The 17,365-nt window shown below is 38.1% G+C and overlaps 1 protein-coding gene across 2 annotated transcripts; it reads right to left on the bottom strand.

Annotated features, from left to right (window-relative positions):
* Positions 1–4,347: 4,347 nt before the first annotated feature.
* On the bottom strand, positions 4,348–13,211 carry LOC134528277 (coatomer subunit zeta-1). Of its 2 annotated transcripts, XM_063361762.1 has the most exons (5): positions 12,955–13,211; positions 12,453–12,698; positions 9,577–9,710; positions 8,181–8,271; positions 4,348–4,478 (listed from the first exon to the last, which is right to left on the bottom strand). In XM_063361762.1, exons 1-5 carry the CDS (start codon positions 12,976–12,978, stop codon positions 4,431–4,433), a joined length of 543 nt encoding a protein of 180 aa, XP_063217832.1. In that variant the 5' UTR covers positions 12,979–13,211; the 3' UTR covers positions 4,348–4,430. The 2 variants fall into 2 exon arrangements, with proteins under 2 accessions (XP_063217832.1, XP_063217830.1); XM_063361760.1 differs by lacking the exon at positions 4,348–4,478 and having other exon boundaries at positions 7,793–8,271; positions 12,955–13,210.
* Between the last annotated feature and the right edge of the window lie 4,154 nt (positions 13,212–17,365).

Here is a 17,365-nt window from a genome sequence, read left to right as displayed (position 1 = left end):
ATCAAGTTGTTCACACATCTTTTTTTAACATAATTGGTGCAGTACCTAACTCTGAAATATAATTAAAATGAAAACACCTAGATATTGGTTATTTTTAATTAGGTATCTGCCTTTGTATTAAGATTGATTTATACTTAAAGTTATATATTTTGGTCTATAGCTATATTATTTAATTTTTGTCACACAAGCTAGGTATCATAACTCTTAAAAAAATTAATTACAAATGTGAAAAAACCTCATTTGTAGATTCAGATTTACCAAATGACGTTAGCATTCACAGGCATTGAAGTAATTGTTTTGCTTGCATTTAATTGATCACCCACAATGTTTTTGTGACTGCAAGTTTTACTGCAGTGAAAGATACTTTAGTGAAAGTAGATTGAACTCTACTGCCTTTTACTGTAATTACGATAAACTGCTAGCCTAAAATATCTTTTTAGGCGTTGTTTATATGACCCAGAGTTTTTTCAAAGAAAATTGTAGAATAAAATTTAGTTTTAATGATCAGGAATTTTTTTACGGTGAGAACCAAAGTTACAGGATATAGTATCTTCAGTATTTTGTAGTCTGTGCTACAAGGGAATGGTTTCCATGTTGTTTAATGATTTGGCACATTATGTATTATGTATTTATTTAATTATTTACAGTTTGTCACATGCGGACCAACACACTATCAAGGGTATGCACAACAAAAAATATTATATTAATAAAACAAACAATAATACATACATACAATAAGGAACAAAACACAAAGAACAAAACAGACACACAATAGAGTATTCCAACAAAAAAAATTAACATAATTGGACACAATAATAAAACAACAGAAATGTTAACACTGGAATGTTAAGTTATAAATCTAGAAGTTAATAGTAAACAAAGAAATTATATGTGAAGTGTGGTCATAACTATTTAAACAGAATTATCAAGCGTGTTATACTTATAAATTAGTCTATAGATATCATTTTGTTTGCAGAGTACAAAAGTACAAAAGGTAAAAACTTTAGGCACCTGAGAAATTGGGTAACTGAATCCAATGTTGTCAAGAATATTATTACAATCAATTTTAGAGATATAACAATTTTTTAATGAAGAGAGAATCAAGTAATGCTCTACGATCAACTAGAGGAACTAAATAAATTTATAAGTTTTACTATTTTCTTTTGAATGGACTCAATTTTAACATAATCAGATGAATTGAAAGAATTAATTCCAAATTATTGAACAATATTCTAATTTGGACCTAATTAAAGAAAAATACAGAGAAAGAATGGAATCAGGATTAGTAGAATAAAAGATGATATATTTGATTAAACATATAGTTCTTCTTGAACTATAAATTAAGTGGTCTATAGACAGATGAAAATATAATTTTGAGTCAAAAATTATACCCAGATCTTTTATGGAAGATGATTTAGGAATTACAGTCTATCTATGATACAATCAAAATAATGGGGAAATATTTACTTTGTGAAAGATATTTTTTTTTTTTTTTTTTTTTTTTTTTCCTTGTTGAAAGATACTAAATTAAGATTGCACCATTTGATTTATTGCAGTTTTGCACAGTTTGTCATGGAAAAATTCTGAAAATTAAAAATAAATAAAAATATGGTGATAAAAATTCACAGAAAACCAGACTGAATCAGTTGATGTCGGACAAACGGAACCAACAATGAAACTAAGCAAGTATTATTGACAACACGACGATGACAGCACGGACAAAAAATGTTCAACATATAAATATCATACAGCACAAGAATTCCTTTGAAGGAACTTAGTCAGGAATGAATATATGTATATATAAAACAGACTGTCTGTTTGTGCCTGATGACGGTAACAGATGTCAGTTCCCGAAACGTCGCAACTGTTGTCATTGGAAAACTTCTGTGTTCGCCACTGCTATCGTAATCATGTTGTCCATAGTACATCGCTCTGTTTATATGTTTGCTGCATGGTACAGGGTTCTTTTGTTGTCTGCCTGCATTTAATCTGTCCGTGTTCGTCTGTGTTATTTGAAAAACAAAAAACTCGTAACTCCCTTAGTAATTACAATATTAAATCCGTTCTAATTTGAGTAAACATCATGATTGTTATATAAAATTTTTGTTTGAAACAATTTTGGACACAACTAACCATTGATGCAAAGTGTGGATAAAGAGGGGTTAAAATACAAAAATAAATTTTTAACTACACACTACTCATCACACCATCAAATCCGTTCCAATTGTTTGTAAATTTTATAATTTTTAACTATAACTTTTATCTGGAATTTTTTTTATTTGATGAGCCATTGCTGTAGGGGGTTGAAAAAGAGGGTAGAATTAAAAAATATATATATCATTATTTCCATATTATGTACACTATCAAATTCGTTCAAATTATTTGTAAAACCTTGTGTCTGAAATAATTTTTATACAACCTACCTACCATGATTGTAAGGGGTGGAATAAATCTTTAATTTTTATCTAAAACTTTTGTTTGTAACAATTTTTGATAATACAAACAAGTATTGCAAGGGTGTAAAAAAAACTTTGATTGAAACAAGAAAATAAATAAAACTTCACAACCATGTATGCTATCAAATTCATTCTTATTTTTGTTTAACTTTTTAAATATTGTCTAAAACTTTTGTTAAATAAATTTTTATGTAACCAACCATTACAGCAAGGGGAGAAAATAACAAGGTTTGAAAGTATACTATCAAATCCGTTATGATTTATTGTATAGATCCTAAACTTTATCTAATCTTTAGCTGAAACAATTTTTGATGAAACAAATGATTATCGTAAAAATCAGAGTTTAAATTTAAAAAATTCAAAACTTCTTAGCATCAGATCCGTTTCAATTTATTTTAAACCATCTTATTACCATTATTACCTTTGTGCAAATTAAATTTTTGTACAACCATGTTATTAGTACAAGGGATAAAAAATAATGTTTGAAGGTCAAAAAAAATTGAATAATTATGTACCTCAGTTGACATAATGTAATTCGTTGTAAGTTATTCAATGCTGGATGCATTGAGTTAAAAACATTCATTTTGTTTTCGCTGCAAGGAAAATGAGCAAATGTTTAATCAATCATTTTGTAATGTTGGAGTAAATAAATGTTTGGTACATTAAGTTCTTCAAATGTTCCAGAATTTTATAAAAGTTTTCTAAAATATTTCTAGAAGAAACGAGTACTTCAAAATCGATCTACGGCTGTAGGCTGTGCCGAAAGCAATTGTTTTTAAATTGTAAATGAGTACTATACTAAAACTTGATATTTTGATAGAAGGTAACTTATATTAAGGTGCTATATAATATTGTAAAAACTAAGTATGTACAACTGTGTCGTGAGGGGGGGGGGGGGGGGGGGGGGGGTTTCGAATCGGCGTACGTTTATACCTTGGGCGCCACCACGTGGACCCGGCTACCGACTCTGTCCCAGGACCGTGACGTGACCCATGTGGAGCTAGGCTAGACTTCCCCCCGCTAGCACTCACTGGCCCGCTCTCAGCGACGGGCACGCTATGTTACTGCTCATGAAGTCTTGAGGCGCCCCACACACCTCCGTCTCTGTGCTGGGAAACTCGTGGTCGAGAATTAAGTGCAACGAGTTGAGCTTTATTGGCGCCGACGCACACAGAAAACAGCACATAGTTCAGGTTTCTTGCTGACCAGGACACCGCGTGGCCTGGCCCGGAAAGTATAAGTCCGCCAATTAATCTAAAAATGCTCTGGGGAGCTTTAATTAACTACACAGTCTGTCGCCGGGGAAGGCCTCAAATGTTGATTAAAAAAGGTTTAAAAAATAGTTACGACGGCGGATGTTAACGGATCGGTTACAAGCAAAAGTTGAAGTCGACGAGGTGCTGAGATGCGTCCTACCCCACGCGGCGAACAGAAGAGACTGCCCCGGGCCCCGGGTGTCATGGCCGCAGGAAGTGCTGAACTTACCGTTAGTGCATTAATATTAAAGACAGTTAAACATAACTATTAAAACCTTTTAAAAATTGCAAGTGAATTAAGATTTAAGGATTAAACATTACAGATATTTAAGAATTACATTATTTAAAAACATACAGTCTCCACTGCTCCAGTTAGGGTGGGCACTGAAAGGGTTCGCGCAGTGCGACCGATCACACGCCCACACGCACAGAGGGTGTCGGTGGGAGGAGAGGGGGGTCGGCAGTGACGTGAGGCACATCAGGCTTAGGGAGGGCGTAGCCCTGGTCGACATCAACTGTATCTTCGTAGCTGTTTAGTTTAGAATGCCATGTTTAATTATGAAAAAAATTAAAGTAACTTATTCATATAACAAAATGAAAGAGTAGAAAGGATAAATAAAAAAAAATACTACAAATTTATTATTTTATGATTTTCTTTATGATATATATATATATATATTACATACAGAAAGATAAATTTCACATTTGGATTTTATTTTTACTTAAGCAAAGACCATTTGAGTTGTTCCTTTGCTGACTGAAGAACCTGAAACGTAAAATTAAAAAAACATGTGAATCAAAATGACTGTAGTGGCCATGTGTATTAAATATATGTACAGTTTACTTATTGCCTATTTTACATGTGGATAAACTAATCATTGAACTGAGGGAATAAAGTGTTAAGTTATTAAACCTGTAAAATAAGTAGGGACCGGAAAAATTCGTGGATTCAATGACCTCTAGGATAGCCTCCATTATCCTCTGCATTTCTCAAGTAAACACGCGTGTTCATTGTGTACTAAATTGTGAGGCGTCTCCACTGGGTAGCTTGTGATTCGACGCTTCTTTGAGCGATAGTCTCCCAGAGAGCTCCAGTTAAACTGCGAGCCAATAGCAGAACCAGCAGAATTGTACACATGTTTGAATTTCAGCCTATCACGAAATGAATCCGCGAATTTATCCCGTCTGTAAAAATAAGCAATAATACATACTAAAAACTTAGATGGTATGGCTTTAAATAAAGCTGGAGCAAATAATAGATAAAGTATTGAAAGTGGAACACTAATAATCTGGATAAAGTTTAGTTGATCACATTTCTACAACACTGCAAAACTATTCACTGTTATAAAATGTTTGCGCAGAAATAATTGTGTGCGGTTGGGGGATTACAACGTGTCACAAAATTGATGGGAAATGAGGGTATTACCCCCAATTATTTCAATTGAATTAATTTATGACAAAAACAAGGTTAGCAGCTGGTGTGGAAATTTGTTGGATTAACATTATACAGTTGCTAAGTGTTCCACTTTAAATACTTTGTCTATCATTTGCAATAAACCAAATATTTTGATCCAACTTTAAAGGTATATACCAGTATTGGGAAGTACTTTAGATGCACAATGGTAAATATAACTTTTTCCACACAATTTGTTTGTATGTGCTTGGGTCCCACCTGCTAACAAGCTTAATTTCAATTGCATTCAGAAATTATTTTTTTAAATCATTTTTGTTTGATCAACTAAGGGGCCCGTCTAGTCAGGGGTGAAGGCGGGATGATAAGTGCGACACTCGCAGATGCTTCTATCACAGTCTCACCTCTAAGCGCAAGGCTGTGAACTGACACATAGTCTTCTCATCATGCATAGGACAACTGTGAAATCTGAGCAGTGACCATAACATCATATGGCATAGAATGAAGGTAATGGAGTATTGCAAGTCCCGTAAGTGCTTTCAAGAATCTTTACGGTTGTTTTATGCCTAAAAATTACTCTGAATACATGCCTTTAAGCCATGCCTTTTAACTCTTCTAAAAATACAGTTTAAAAAATTAATCAAAAATCAAAAGTACTTTTAAGGCCCTCAGTAAATTCTTAAATGCTTTTCGTAAACAAACGCAACGCAGATATCTTGAGTAGTTTTCAAATTGTGTTTTTTTTTCCCTGAAGATCTGCACAGTGTGTGTATCCGGGTAGGCGAGGTCCTTAAGTTGCAGAATCACAGCAATTTTCATAAAAACCTTCTGAGGTGAATCCTGTATTTTTTTTTGTCAATCACCCTTAAAGATGGCTGCAACATAGCACGCCAAAACACCGAGCAAACAATCAACTACACACACGTGGCCTTGATCCAGAAGCAAAGAAGTACCGTGTATTAACCCATAATCTTCACACATTTTATTCTAAAATCAAATTTGAAAAATAGGGGTGCAACTTTTATGTGAAAAAAGGTTTTTTTTTAGGTACAGTTGTTCATAAAAACGAAACCTCTTCATGTATTTAAATATCTACATTTATTTAAAAAGTAGGGTATACAAAAGCACGCCAAACAATTTAAATCAATGTCATGCAACAAAAACATACCTATTTTGTTCAATTTTAAATAGAAAAACTAAAACTGTGACCCGAATATGAGCCATAACTATCATTGTAGTACGCACTTACCACAAAAAAGTGCAGGCTATCAAATGTAGTTAACTCGGCACAGAGCATGCGTGTTGCATGCAATTGGCGAGCTATCGATATCGATATTCAACTAATGCGCGCACACTATACAGGAATCAACATAACCAAACTGAATGATGGCAAGTAGCGCTGGCTACATTTTAATAAGCAGTACACAGCGCGCAACAAAGACGAAAAGATAAAGTTTATAACGTTGAGCGGTAATAACCGAATAAACAATAGATTTCAACTTTAAAACAGATTGTTTTATACGGGAAAAGAAGTTTATGGGCAACATCTTACATGGAAAAAAATAAAGTATGTCTTATTGAGAAAATAATGGGACCGAAACATATTAGACAGGGAATCATTTTGTGTAAGTAAATCTTAAACAAGTATTGTAATTACTGTACTTTCCCATTATAACTACCAAGCTGCCTGACAGCAATTTGAAAACTGATTGCTGTTTCACTGTGTTTTATCCCGTCATGTTTACTACGTACACAAAGCGCTCAGAATCTAAGACCAGGACAAAAAACATGAGACATTTGTGTCAGAAATTTTTCTCTCCATATTTTGACTTCCTAAAATAACGGTGCGAAGATTATGTGATAAAAAACTGTAGTTAAGAAATACTGGCCATGAAACCCTACAGTCTAGATCCAAAGAACTCGTTCATAGCAAGATAATGAAAACAGTTTTTATATAAATAAAATATGTTCGAAATGAGAGATCATTGCTGTGGTCATTGCAAAACTATACAAACAGGCTGCTATAAAATATTTAGTTTTCAATGCTGAATATATATAATGCTTTTTCCAGCACTTGTACAATCTATGTAAAGGACCAATTAAAGGCTGTCATACATACAGAATTGGTTATTTACTGTTCTTGTCATTAATATTAACTAAGATATTTTCCTATAAATCTATTCTGATAGCTTCCTCACATTTTTTGTTGGGTCACGAATTTAGCACCAGAGCTGCAAAAGGTCACAAAAATATTATATTATTATATTATGCATAAAGTGATTATAGTAACAATGAACTCTTGAATTACTTTTTTTTTACTGTTATTAGATGATATTTAGTAAATATATGTTGAAAAAATTTGATGCAAAATCAAGAGAGCTATCGTGATTAATTTACAGGAAAATACCTCCAATGATAGAAATGACACTAAAATGAAATCTCCATCATGGCATGCGAGACTGAGGTGTAGAACTTTGCAACCATGCAACCGAGAAAAACTTGTCAGCAAAAAATATATACCATCCTTAAAATTATGGTAGCATTATCTGCATTGCACTTGAAGGAAAGGTTCAGAAATGTTAAATCTTATTACACATGATGTTATCTGTTGTATGTGAAAAGATTGGAAATTTCAAATTCGAGAAGGAAGAGTGGCCGAAACCCAACCATTTTTATTCTTTCTTTTTTTTTTGTATTGTCGAGCTTCGAGCATGATTTATTATTTTGAGTGGACGTGGACAAGGCACTCGGATTGATTAAAATATCTTCAATTAATTTCTGACTTCATCACTCAAACAATTTTTTTATTAAAAAATTAATAATATTTTTACCATTACAATATTTAAAGTTAAGTACCGAAAACTGCTCAAATAGCACTATTTTACACCTTAAAATCAAAATTTTTCCGGGGGAGGACCCCCGGACCCACCGCTTTAAAAGGGAGGTGGGGGGGGAACATGCTTCTTAACCCCCCCCCCCCCCCCACACACAAATCCTGGCTACGCTACTGGTGTGTGAGAGTGTGTGGGTTTGAGCTCCATTTAAGAAAATGCTCACTTGCGCCACGGTCTGCTCCCCAAGAGGCAGGTCGTCGGGCCGGAGAGCCACTCGCTGGACCACCGCTGTCGAGTCTGCCTCCATGATGATGCTGACAACCAAACATGCACACGTGCACAGATCAGCAAAGCAACTTCTTCCACGTGATCTGATTTTCAGGGATTACAAAAAAAAAAAAAACTAATTTTGCTTTGCACATTATTGGTAGTAAAATAAAATAGTGCGTGGAGTCCCTCCGCGCGGAAGAAGCGAAACTTAGTAATGTGGAAATGAAAATAGGAAGGGGTAGAAATTGATTTTTAGTGAAATCATATTGTATCAAATCAAACTAAAATAAATCATGAAATCATTCAACGATAAAAGCTGTTCGTTTAATTAAGCGGACGGGTTCGCCCCGAGGAGAAAATTGACGCGGCGAGACCTCGTGGACATAGAGAAATGACACACACTCACTATTTGTGTGTCTATGAAACACGCATTCACTCTCGCTCTGTCTCTTTCTATTCCCCCTCCCCAGGAGCGTTAAATGTTTAACGCAACCTTGTTGGAATTCACATTAGAAGTTTCACTTCAAAAACTTATTCCAAAGCTACTTATCGAAGCTGACTGAAAACTTAAGCTACGGCCACACAGGCTGCTATGCTCGCTATGTTCAGACACCTGAGTAAAATATAGCCAGCTGCATCTCGTATGTCACTGGCCACACAAAACTTTGTTCGTTAAGTTTGCTATGTTGATGGTCCTGGTGACGTTGCAGAGTGTTTGGTTCTCTGCTTTTTTTCTAAATGTCGCTGACTTTGCGCGTGTGCAGATAACCAAAAATATTTGTTTTCGTGCGGGACTGGGCTGAGCTTTCGAGTTTGCTTTTTATAAAGTTTTGTTTCTCTCAGTATGACGCTGTAAATAGTCATGATGATGGAAAAGTTCAATGAAAGATTATGAAAATATCCATATTTATGGAATAAATCGATGGAAGAATATAGAAGGCCAGGATTTGCAGGACAATGCCGGGGATTTTATTTCAAGGTAATGCTATGTAACCCAAGTTGTATTTATTCTGAAATTATCCATAAATTGGTTTTTGTCCTCACAAAAAACAGCTTCGTCAAACAATGAAATTCTTAAAATTATTTTCTTTTTTAGATTAACTTAATGAATCCAATTATTTTTACATTTACATACTATGACAGCCAACAGAATATTATCATCAGTTGAATCCCACGGCATACACAGCGAAAATCACGTAGCTTTCCGTGTGGCCTCAGCGGTAATAATTAAGGAGCAATGTTAGCCAGTCATCTAGCCTGGAGTTAAAGAATCTGCAAAATAACTATGGTTCTACTGACAGATATAAACAACGTAAACTCAACAAAATTAATGAATAAAGAAGCCTCACCCTCCATCGCAAATTTCGTCCATGGCGAGCATCACAATGTCCAAGTTCTCCAAAACAACTCTCTTCTCCACGTTCTTCCGCAGGATGTGGCTGACAGAGTCGTACAAACAGTTCAGCACACTCATCAGTATGAGCTGCAACAACATGTACAAAATACTTTCCTTGAAATGATACTTGCTATTAGGAAGATTAATTTAAATCTTTATTTTGGACCCAAGCCATCGAAACAAAAAAACAGTAAATACAAACAACAATTTTTGACAACACAGCAACACATTATGCCTTACTAGGCACGCAATGTGATCACGAAGGAGCTTACAAGTCTTTTGGAATTTTGCCATAACATTGTATTTGAAAACATGATTTTTACCCTTTGACCAAATTTAACTATAGATATAAAATTTAGATATTGTAGTATCAAAAACATATAAATTTTCCAGATACATTTAAACACACCGCAAATAAATTTATCGCAAGTTTTGCTAGGTCTTAAGATTTTATTCAGCACAAATAACCAAATGTAAACATAACCTTGTTTGGGCCTTAAATATTATTGCATGGAAAGGCTAAGCAAATTGCTTCAGATAAGATAACTTATTACAATTAATAAGAGAACAAAATAGAAAAAAAAATCTTTCCTTTTCTTTTAATTTAAAATATAATTACTGATAGAATTTTCTCAAATTTCTCACAATCACTATGCTGATTGTGAGGCGTGGTGGTTGGATGCTTAGAGCACTCGCCTCTCACCAAAGGGATCAATCCCAGATTTTCGCAAGTGGGAAACGTGACGAATGTTGCCGTGGCCTGTGGGTTTTCTCAGGGTACTCCCGTTTCTCCCATCAATTAATACCCTATCTCATATCCAGGCTGGCCATAACGGGTAGGGCAGCCGGCTCCTGTGAGTGTCAGCCCCATTACATCCATGTCGGGGAAACTATGTATGTGTCTATTTCCATTCATTCTCACTACACTGGTTAGAGATTGCAGACAAATATGCTGTATATTTTTGTGTGAAAACCTAATTGATCATAAAACTAAATAACAACAAATATTAAGAAAAAAAATATTAAAGAAACTAAAATATTAACATAATTACAATAAAGCACCACTGCTGCCTTGTAAATGAGTTTCTACCGAACTTCAAAAAAATTTGATCTAGGTGTTACATGAGATTAGTGGCATGCGAGAAATGTCTGGTGAAATGAAAACCTTTGAGCTACGCTTAAAATCATGGGTGCAACTTAAAGCTGAAATGAAAACCTTTAAGCGAAGCTCAAAACCATGGTATAACTTAACACAAAGTTTAGTTACACAGATTTTAATGTGGCTATGGTAAAATTTGTCTTTAGAGAAACAATTTAATATATATCTAGTAGTATAAAGAAGCTATGCACAGTAATCAGATAGCTACAATGTACAAATAATTTATAATGAAAAATATACATTTGCAAGGGAATTTGAAACATGCTGGGTCTACTATGAAACCAGTCGGTTACTAATTTTGCTGAGGTCAGACACAAAATATGATTAATCATTGCAACAAAGAAACCACGTTCTGGTATGTGAAACAAAGAGATGTTTTAATGTGTAAATAATTGAAAATAACCAGTATTATAAGTTTGAGTGAACTGGTATACAAATAATTATTTCATCAAAACAAGGGCGGTGGTAAACAAAACTATTACGTTGTAATGTGACATAAACTCAGTTACATGGGTTAAGAGTGTAAAAAAAAAACTGTTATAATTATGCATCAAGTGAATAACCTAAAATATAAATAGAATTTCAGTACTTGCTCAACGAAAAAAATGTTAGGTGTTTGCCCCTCAATGAAAATTATACCTACTCCAAACATTAACAAATTACCTTAAAACCAATAGATATGCATTTTGAAACATGTGTACTACAGAGAATATATGATGTGCGTGCACACATCAACCAGGGAGGAAATTAGTATTAGGTACGTAAGATACACTATGAAAATAGCTATCACAGCGGGAATCAACAAAGTATGATCTGGAGTTAACTTAGTTAGCTGTTTAAGTGAACCAAGCAATGCTAAACTGCAATTCCAAGCACGTGAGGGCAACCCCGACACGCGCCCATGCTTGCCATGGCAAAAAGAATGCAGGTAAGTTACATTAAGTAACAGCCACATGTGCACAAAACAACACTAAGCCAAACTGAAATTTGGAAAGTAGAAGCAAAACTAAATTTAGACAAGAGACAAACACATTAACGCTTACATTACCCGCATGTCCATCACTTGTCAGACTGCAAACTAAATTTGACTTAAGGCACTGCCATGACTTATCTCAACACGACCTCAGGGCCCACACAAGACTCGATATCAGGTAAAAATCTGAATCCAAAGAAGTTGGAACAATACTTAACACAGCCCTTTATGGGCAAATATGACAGTACGCATGTGCTAATCCATAAAAGGGAAGGAGAAAAAAAACCAGTGAAGGATGAAGGGGCACAGTAGATAGAAGGGAGATAAGGGAAATGCAGGGGCGATGGCGAAACGCTACCTAGGACACAACTTTGATCTTCAGCATGTCACGCCCAGTGCAAATTACAGACAGATTTATTTCTTTAGTTGTGCACACAATAGTCAAATGTCTGTGCAGCAAGTGTATGTTTCCTGGAACTGTACACAATGACATGTTCAGTAACAATGTGACATGATGGAATTGGCAGGTGACAAACATAGATGGCAAATTTAAGTAGCTACTTTTCTTTGAGTACGTTTGGTTGTATTTTTCCCATAACTATCCAACATTTACAATATCCTAGATGGTTCTGCTGAACTTAGATACAATTTGTACTGAAAGATAAATGCACTATAGAACTCAAGACTTGACACAAACCTCATTCTCATGTGAACTGCCCATGACATAAAAAAACAAATCGACGTTGCTCCTGTACACGCATGTCAATCCATCCAGCATGATGATCTCTGCATTTGCTCGGTGGGTTTTGCTGAACAGGTTCTTCTCAAATGCCTTCTGTTCCTTTGCTGTCGGGAAGACATTCTTGTCATAGTATTTTGCCAGGATTCTGTTGCCATCATTATCAAGGATGGCCATGCCTTTCACTGTGTACAACGTGGGCTCCTGCAAGGTGCAAATACCGAGATATTAGTACTCATCAATAACACTAGTTAGGTTACCAAACGGCTAATTACATCTACCTGCAAGAATAACTTATATTTTTCTTTAATTGGTGATTTAAAAACTTCTCAATCCACAAATTCTTACAATTCTATTAATTAGATTACAAACAGTGTGAACTAACCTCTATTTAGTTTTTAAGATTGTGGTACAGTAGAAATACTGATGGCATAAATGATATACTTAATAATAGACTCACCAATAACAATCCCTCCATTACCATTATGGATTTATTTACTACAAATTAAACGACGTGAACTACCTTAACAGTCACATCCAATCTCACATCAATTGTTATTATTTTGATGACGTTTCTTGTCAAGAAGATTGTTCTATTCACGGAGATCAAGATCAAGCACCAGTGTGACGTCAAGTTCAAGTGAAAAGTTTTCGGTAATAAAATCTGAGGTGAAGCCCAATTTATACTTTCAACTTGCGATTGATCTACTATAAGCCAACATCGGGTTGTGCTTTTTTTTTTTTTGTCTTATGTCGTGATTCAAGCATTTATTTATTTATTTTTTTTTTCGAAAATTAATTTGGAATTGATGAGGAATATTTTGTTAATATTATAGTGGTGTGTATACAATGTTAGTACAGTTAAAAATAATAAGTAAAATTAAGTATTGCTAAAGAAAAAAGTGCTGGAACAAGGTGGTGGAGTGATACATTTTAATTGTAATCACCCGAGGTTCTTTTCTAAACCTTGGGGTCAACTCAGTGCGATGGATGCGAATTTCCGCTAAGAGCACAGACTAGTCTCCAGGGGGTTGTCGTTGGCCCCATGAGGTACACTGAGCTTGAAACTGCTGTAGTTCGGGACCTATTATTGTCGTAGTCCTCGATATCACCCCCGTGATGCGGGTTGCGTCGTATTCTCAGGGAGGGTTCAGGCCTCGTGGCGGGGGAAATTAACACTATCCGAGCTACAATGATGTTTCGACAGTTTGACCACAAGTATTTATTTAGCCCTTCACGTAATCTAGGTACATGGGCAATCCGTGGCACTACACCCGTCCCTCCGCGGAGTGAGGCTTGGCTGCACGTGTTTGGGGTGGGCAGGCGCCAAGTGCGGACTGCACCCCCTGGTTCCGTGTGCGATTGATCAACTGCCTCTGCCCCTTCCCTATGATAGCGAGAAACCAATTAAGTTGGAACGCCATCGCCGGCGACGTAAAGTCCGTCCTGTTGCGGCACGCACGTGTCCACCGATGCATGCAATGTCCCGCCTCTAAGAAACAAGAAAATACTTATACACATTTAAATTAGTTACAATGGCGACCGACAGCGTAACGCACGTGAACGTGAGAGTCCCGATCCCCCGGACCCAATCTCACCAGTCGTGGCTCTCGTATCGTTGCGGCACTCGTCTCGCCATGTGACCGCCCTACTCAGCCGCCAGATGACTACTGCCCCCTCCTGCCGCGTCTCTGCCTCTCCGCCCGTCCTCCCCCCACTCCGCGATATGTGCAGCGCTCGGAGTAATTCCGGGTGTTGGCTTCGGCTTCGTCGCCCGGTTACAGCAATTAACATTATACTTTATAAAACATATATTTGTAATGACAAAAGTTTATGAAAAAAAAATAATACATACAAATAATAAAAATGACACGTTATTAAATATAAAGTATGTTCCACATAGCACAACATCACTGCACAGGGCAGGGGAGGATCAGGGGTTGGCACAGCATAACGAACTTTATGAGCAGGGGAGACACTTGGGTCGAAGTCATTAAATGGTCATTACGGCACTCCCCTGCTCAGCTTAAGATGCTGATTACTAAATTGAGTAGAGAAGTGAAAACAACTACAAAAAATAAAACTGTTTGGTCAATAAACTTTTGACGTCCCGACCATGGCCTCTAAGCCCGTGCTGCGCACCGCTAGGACCAGATCCCATTTTCGGAGTACACCCCTAGCCCAGCAGGAATGAGGCAGGCGAGCGCCTCGGGCATGACCCCACTAGACTCAAATAAACTTCAGGGCACGAAACCCCAGGGGCTCGACCCCATAAAACAATTAAGAAACAAGACATTAGGACACAATTATTAATCCACAGGTATTAAAGAAGTGTGTCGTAGCTACTCCGTGCGAGCACCGCACACACGGAGTAGACAACGAACCTCATTACCAGTCACTGCGGCCACTGGCCTTAATTAAAGTGCCAGTGACAATGATCGAGTCAGATTAGGAGAAATCCAACTAAAACAGTTCACAGTGAGACATTATGTTAATATATTTACAGTCGCTAACTTGATCCATAATTCAAATAATTAAAAACTATAAAACAGTTTGACGTCCCTTGGCCCTATGTCCCTTGGTGCCCATCAAAGATTTCCCTGAGAACTCGTTCAATTGCCCATGTAGCTCCAGCCGGAGAGTGGTGAGTTCAGGCCTACATGGCCTGGACCGAAATAAGTAGGACAGGGAAAGGATTTCGTGGAAATTGGAGGTACTGGCGAAGTTGGTAGGAAAAAGTACGTCTTGTCCGTTTCTGTAAGCGGGTTTTATTTTGCGAAGCCCTATCACAGCCTGGCCGACACGTTGCGAGACGAACGGTTCTCCCTCACCGTGACCCAGACTCCCAAATTACAAAAATAATGAAGACACGATATTGTAAGACGGCTAAACGCAGCCCTGTGATGTATTCAGCTAATCGCAAAACTCGACCGTACGTGACGTGTAACTACTAGCGGAGCGGAGCGAAGCACATCTGCTCCGCGCGGCAGTGAGTCAGCGACTGATACTCCGCCTGCACGCGTAGCTACGCGTGGACCGCGGAGGAAGGGAAGGGGAAGCAGGCCGGCATGGGAGAACATGAGCTCAAGGAGGGCCAGGCTGCGGATCTACACCATAACACAGGCACTGAAATCACATTATTTACATAAAATATAAATATAAATGAATTACACAATAAAATACAAAATATAATACAAATATATCGCCATCCGTGAGCGGTCCAGAGTGCATGCAGGTGTGTCCCTTATCGAAAAACACTACACCACTGCACTATGTTTCACCTAGGGGACAAGTACCTCCCTTAGGTACATGTCGGTGGACAGGTACGGCCTCTACGTCTAGGAAGGCACGACGATTGTCGTCAAGTTGTTAAGCCTTAAGCACCCAATTACCAGGTGCTACCCTTTAATTGAGCACCTGGAATGTGTTTAAAGCTTATAATAGAGCAAATTATGTTGATATAAGTTTTGGCGCCGACTCACAAAGGAGTTGAAAGTTTCCCTCCCTTGCGAACGGCCATGTTTGGCAGTCTCCAACCACTCTGCGCCGGGTCAAGACGTGTGTCCGTGAGCAGCCATAAATTTTGTTCCACTGATCGTTCACTCTGCACTTGATTTAATAACCATACCTTTTTAATTCATTGCTGCTCACATAGATGTGGCGTATATTTCGCGGACCCGGGCTTATCTCGACCGTTTCCTTGGTGATTTCGCACTGTGTCGCGAACCACACAATTTACGGCACTGGCCGACTCCAGCCAACTCGTTTTTGTTAAGATCGCCGCGCACAGGTCTGCCGGTTACAACCTCACGTAAGTGTAGAATAGAATTTAGAATCACACTCATTGAGCCCTCCTAAGACAATTATCTTTCGGCGCTCGCTGTCTCCGGGGAACTAGTAATCACGTCCCCTCGAGACTGCCGTGGCAAATTCACAGTGTTATGTTAGTGTCGTGTTTTGTTTTGTAATCAGCATGTGTTAGTGTAATTGTACAATGGCTCAGCTGCCGCATAGCGCATTATCATAGCTTTTGTAGTGGTTCTTCCACCGCGTAGTGTATGTGTAGGGAGTACAGCGTACCCATGCGTACCACCGGAGAAGTAAGTGGATTAAAGCCAATTTAATATTCCGTACCTTTTAGTCCTCCACACAGGCGAGCGGCTTCACAGCCAAGTCGGGAGTTTCAGGGTAGATTTCCAGCCGTGTACCTGGCAGGGCATGCGGGGGCAGAGTACCCATGACACATAACCAATGGCCCTACTGTCCCACTAGCCTGGTGGCGCCCCACCACCACCCGCCCCCCCCCCCCCCCCCTGGACAACAGCAGCACTGCGACGCCCGTAGCGTCCATCAGGTACTTCCCGGGCCCTCTACAGAGGCCAGGTGATGACAAATGGTGCCCTTGATTGGGAATAATAGCAGAGCCAGAAACCAAGAAAATCAGATCAAGATCAGACAAAGGGGACGAAAGACGGCCATTTTTGACTCGCGCGGTGGAATTTGGTGTGCAGAGGAGTGGTGACAAAGGGACCACCCAGAAGGGCGCATCACCACCCGCACCACCCCACCACCAACTTTCACATTCACCTCCACTCCTCCCCTCCTGACCCATAAGCGAGCATCATTGTCCGCGCACCCGCCCACCCCTCACATCCACCTCTCCCCTCCCATTCACGCACATCTGGCCACATGCAAACTCCCCCCTCCTCACACCATCACCCGGGAATGGTTTGTCAACAGAACCACATGTGTGCGCGGAGTAAATATCAACACCGATGCCCCGTGCAATGCGATGGTGGACAGGCTCAAGACAAACACCTGTAAGTCTGTTACTGGCCACAGGGCAGAGACCTGCTGACGGGAAGGGCTAA

Source organism: Bacillus rossius, chromosome 1 (genome assembly GCF_032445375.1).
Source record: "Bacillus rossius redtenbacheri isolate Brsri chromosome 1, Brsri_v3, whole genome shotgun sequence".
NCBI classification, from domain to species: Eukaryota; Metazoa; Arthropoda; class Insecta; order Phasmatodea; family Bacillidae; genus Bacillus; species Bacillus rossius.
Note: the sequence above shows the minus strand (reverse complement) of the source record. Positions and strands in the feature narration are given on the sequence as shown.